Consider the following 4,795-nt stretch of genomic DNA (forward strand, 5'->3'; position numbering starts at 1 on the left):
CTCTCTCCCCCCACAGGCTTACAGCTGTTTTTATGGTACCATTTAGGAAAACTGATTTATTGAATTGGTGAATTATTACAGCTTCATAAAAATTCTAAAAGATCAGTATTTCAATATTTCGATATCTAAATATTTCATGTCCCCTCACATCTACATTCACGTCTTCCAAGTCACTTCCCTCAGTTAATAGTTTTTTTGCTTTTATATTCCTTATTCCAACCACTCGCTTTCTCTCAAATGAAGCTTAGCTGCTAAAATGATCACATGGGGAAGCGATGTTCCAAAGATGAACAAAAAAGGTTTGTACCGACTCGGAGTTGTCAGCTATAATTGTTCTAGATCAAATAAATTAACAATCATCCGTCAATCGTTATTAATCCCTCATCTCTATCATTCCTTCTATTTGTCAATACCTGCAGGCGAAACATGAGGGCAACTGCTCATTTTCAGCAGTTTGAGGGTGTCGCTGTTATTGGCCACCAGGACTTTGAGGGAGGGGTCGTCCACTGGTGTGTCATCGATCTTCAGGGAGGACAGGGATTTGGAGTTGACAAAAACCACCGTCAGCGCTGAGATGAAGTGAGACTGTTGAACAGTGCAAAAGAGAGAAACATTTAGTCAGCTCTGATCTTCAGTAAACATGGCCACCCTAAATGCTAGTTTTACGGACATACTGACATCAAGCAATTTGGCATGAAGACGTAATTGGCAACTACAATCTTGTTCCATTGTACATTTGCATTGCTGCCCTCTGCAGGTGGCAGAAATCATATCACTACTGCCTGTATATACATCCTTGTGCACATGCTTAAAATCTGAAACCCGCTCATCAAAACCAAGTACCTTTAGGCTTATATGCATTCATTTAAAAAAAACATGCAAATCTAAATAGGGTGAGTGCAATGTTTTCAGCTGACAACTTAAAGAAATATTATAGTCCTTCACACGAGCACTTGGCATTAATCAAACTAGCTGCATTCTAGACATTACAGCCTAAAACTGAAGCTCTACATCCCCTAGGAGGTCAGGTTTGAGTACTGTAACCACAATAATAAAGTACATTTCGTAATACCACAACTGTAACGGTAATCTAAAACTGGTGGCAACCAGGTGACCGCCAAAACGGCAGTCTAACCTTTGCCTGCAGAGCCGCTATAATTATCCTGCTGAGGCTTACCTTGGGCAGCTCCATGAAGCTGGGTCTGGCTGTGGAAATGAGCCCCAATGTTTTCAAAGAACAATTCACAAGCTGAGAGAGGATGTCGCATGCTGCCTCTGCAGACTCTCTGCTGCTGTCCACCTGAGCGGCACGGAGAGACAAAGTTTAAACCCAGTCACACTTTAGGTTGAGCAGAACAAAATTCGCCTCACTTTAACCACCCTAGCCACAAACTCAGTTCATACCTTGAAGCTGACATACTGCAGGTGGTTGGAGTGCCTTTTGATTATCTGTTTGATGAGGTCCGGGTGTGTGGCCTTCAGGTAGGAGCTGGCTGGCTGGTTCAACTCGAACTCAAAGCACCGCCACAGCTCTGGCATGTGAAAGGCCTGGTTCCAGCCCCGGCACACCTGTGGTGACAACAATGAAGTCAAAATCTAATTGAGCACTCACTGCTTAGCAAAATCTTTTACAGGGAATTTTATTTCCAAAAGCATTATTTTTCACAGGAGGGCTTGTGGCCAAAAAAAAAAAAAAGGCTTTTTGAATTCCCTAGGCAAGCTCTCGAAATGTGAGTGATGGGAGAGAACAGAAACAATTAATTCACCCTCAGGCAAATTGCCTTTGCCAAATGTAAAGAGTACAAGACTTGTTGGATCAGAAAAGAACTAGGTATGGGTGTATGTTTGCGTGTTTATGCCTCCCTAATTAGTTTTAAGAGCCCAACTGACTGCAGACAAAACAAGCATTATTGCAAAAATAATGAAAAATCATTGTAATTTGCAGCCTGCCTCATTATTTCATGCAGACCAAGATAAATACTGCAATCTTAGACGTATAACACTCCTGCATGAAGGCTAAGAGCCACCACATACCAATTATGATTAGTTAGTCCTTACAAACCTATTAATCCGACCATTTAGAGTGAGGTGAAAGTTGGCCACAATAAGTACTACTTCCCGTGTAGTGACTGATGACTCATTATCACATGGGTACCTGAGAGGCGTAAGCCCTATCCAGTAGAGGGAGGTACTGGAAGATGTGGAGCAGGATCTCCTGTGGCAGACACTGCCAGTGGGATCCCTCCCCCGTCACTTCCTTCTCCCTCCTCTGCTTTCGGGAGCGTTTAAGAGTCTCCTGAGACCCGCCGCTGGTGCCACCTCCGTCCTCCTGCTCACTCCCTTGCACGCCTCGTTTCATCCTGGGTAAACGAAAGAGGTGTTAACAGAATCCAGATGGTTGGGCCGAGTTACGGGAAAATGAACTATTGATTAGCAGTATTAATTATGCAGGGCCTCTTCATCAACAGACCTGACATGCTTGGCAGACTAAATTTTATCCCATTTGTCCTATTATTAACAAGCTTGCAGTCAGTGTCTGGGAGGTTGATGCATGCGGACACATACTGAATATATATATCTGTGAAATGACACATGGTTATATTATATATATATAACTATTTTCAGTATCATTAAATCTATGAATTATTTCTTGTTTTTATCTTGCTTTGCATTAGGCCACTGCTATTTAACTGACTGGATTAGCCAGAAACAAACATTCCTGTCCTCTAAATTGTCTATAATTTAAATGATGGTCCTTTGATTATTGTATTATTTATCCTTATGTATTGTCCAGACCCACTGGACACACCAGTGATCAACCTGCAGTACAAAAGGAATCATTTTTCCTGTTAAAAGTGTCAATAACCAGAGGGCTGTACTACGAAGGGAGATGAACCTACTCAGGTTTAACTCGGGGTTATCAAGGAAAGCCCGAGTTGACAAACTGTGATTGCTTACACTGATGTTACAACAGTACTACGACGATAGTGACTGAGATGTTAGTTTTGTTGTGTCATCTTAATCTGAGGTTGTGTGCGTTCACATGAAAGGAGCATGTTCGACAGCGCAGGAAGTTTTTTCATGTTTCATGCTTCATGCTCCATATTTGTCCCCAGAAAAATGTACTAAGACAATATCAGGATATGAGTTCAAAGACAGTCTAATGTCACCGTAGTGGAGGCCAACAAAGAGAGGGAGGCTTCCCTAAAGGCATTAGTAACATTAGTGTTCAGGTAGTAGGTTCTCTCTTTTCTCTTACAGACTCTTCTTTTATTTGTGATATGACTAAACACAACTGCGGTATAAATTTCCAAGATTGAAGTGGTAAATTAATGAAAGAAATAATTAATTTAGTTAATTAATTAACAGGGAATAAAGCAAAAAGTGAGCCTGAAAAGTTATCTGGGAGGAAATGTGTACAATGTATTGAATGAAGTATGATATGAATTTAAAACAGCCTGAAATCAGACATGGTGCCTGTGTGAATGTAATGCTACTGTTAAAATAAGTGAACACTGATCACCTTCTGGATTACAATAACATATATAATAAGTACAATAACAGCTAAAACTCTGGTCATAATAATACAGTCTCCAAGCACCTTATATGTTTTATCTGTTCACTGCACCTTATATTTTATATTTTAACTTGCACTACAATTATACTGCTTATTTATACTTTTTATACATTTTATATTGCTTTTTGATATGTCTAGGTTGTTCTCTTTACTTATTGTGTTGTTACTGTGTGTAATGCTGCTGCTACACTGCAAATTCCAGCTTGGGGATCAATAAAGTATATCTATCTATCTATCTATCTACTATTATCTATCTATCTATCTATCCCCTCCCCCACCAAAAACAGTTTGACCACCTCTCTCTGTTTTTACTCCCCAAGTTCACACCAGTCATCAAATGTGTGAAACCTTCAGTGAGAACAGTTAAAGAGTGGCCAGAGGGAGCAGATTCTGTACTACAACAGCAGTTAGAACTCACATAGTGGAGTTTGCCACTCAGGCCACCCTGGACACACGGACATTGGTTTGTGTACCTCCTACATCCTGGATTATACCAACATTAAAATCAGGAGTGTCAACCATCCTCAAACAGATTACGACATTCCCAAATCAGAAGCAGAATGTGGTCCGCCTACTTCTGAAGGCACAACACCACTTTCCAAACAAGTGACATGCAGGACTACAGTTCAGCCAGGGCTAACCTAAAGAGGGGCATCAAGTGGGCCAAACACAGCCAAAAGCTAAGGGTTGAGGGTCAGAATCAGAATCAGAAACTTTAAATAAATCCCAGAGGAGAATTATATAAATATACACTTCAACAGCATCCAGCTTAATTGCACGCTCTGAAAATGAGGACACCACGAAGCGGGCTGTGCTCCCTGCAGACCACCAGTCTATTACACTCTCCCCCATCAACATGTGTGCTGCACTGAGTAGGTTGAACAGAGTATGAAGGACGCCATCTTCACTGCACTACACTCCACTCTTTCCCACCTGGACAATAGTAACACCTATGTAAGAATGCTGGTTATCGACTTCAGTTCAACATTCAACACCATCATCACCTCACTCATCACCATTAAGCAGTGATCTTGCCCATCAAACCTCCCTCTGCAACTGGATACTGGACTTTCTAACCAACAGACCCCAGTTTGACCCACAAGCTCATTGTGGAGTTTAGGAAGACCAAAGGCAGCATTCCTATCCCTTTCAATGGAACAGAGGTTGAATGTGGGACCAGCTTTAAGTTTCTGCATGTCTTCTTCGAGGATCTCTCTT

At 41.4% G+C, this 4,795-nt stretch overlaps 1 protein-coding gene across 1 annotated transcript in view; it reads right to left on the bottom strand.

Annotated features, from left to right (window-relative positions):
• Positions 1-2,438, bottom strand: part of LOC118320985 (F-box/LRR-repeat protein 3-like) — a 5,593-nt gene extending 3,155 nt beyond the window's left edge. The window contains exons 1-4 of the mRNA XM_035652124.1: positions 2,156-2,438; positions 1,405-1,569; positions 1,178-1,300; positions 414-585 (exon numbers count right to left, since the gene is read on the bottom strand). Of these exons, the coding sequence (XP_035508017.1) occupies positions 414-585; positions 1,178-1,300; positions 1,405-1,569; positions 2,156-2,359 (664 nt within the window). The 5' untranslated portion in view covers positions 2,360-2,438. The remainder of the gene's footprint in view (positions 1-413; positions 586-1,177; positions 1,301-1,404; positions 1,570-2,155) is intronic.
• Between the last annotated feature and the right edge of the window lie 2,357 nt (positions 2,439-4,795).

The sequence above is a fragment of the Morone saxatilis genome, unplaced genomic scaffold (genome assembly GCF_004916995.1).
Source record: "Morone saxatilis isolate NCDOM2014 unplaced genomic scaffold, NCSU_SB_2.0 Contig11, whole genome shotgun sequence".
Taxonomy (NCBI): domain Eukaryota; kingdom Metazoa; phylum Chordata; class Actinopteri; family Moronidae; genus Morone; species Morone saxatilis.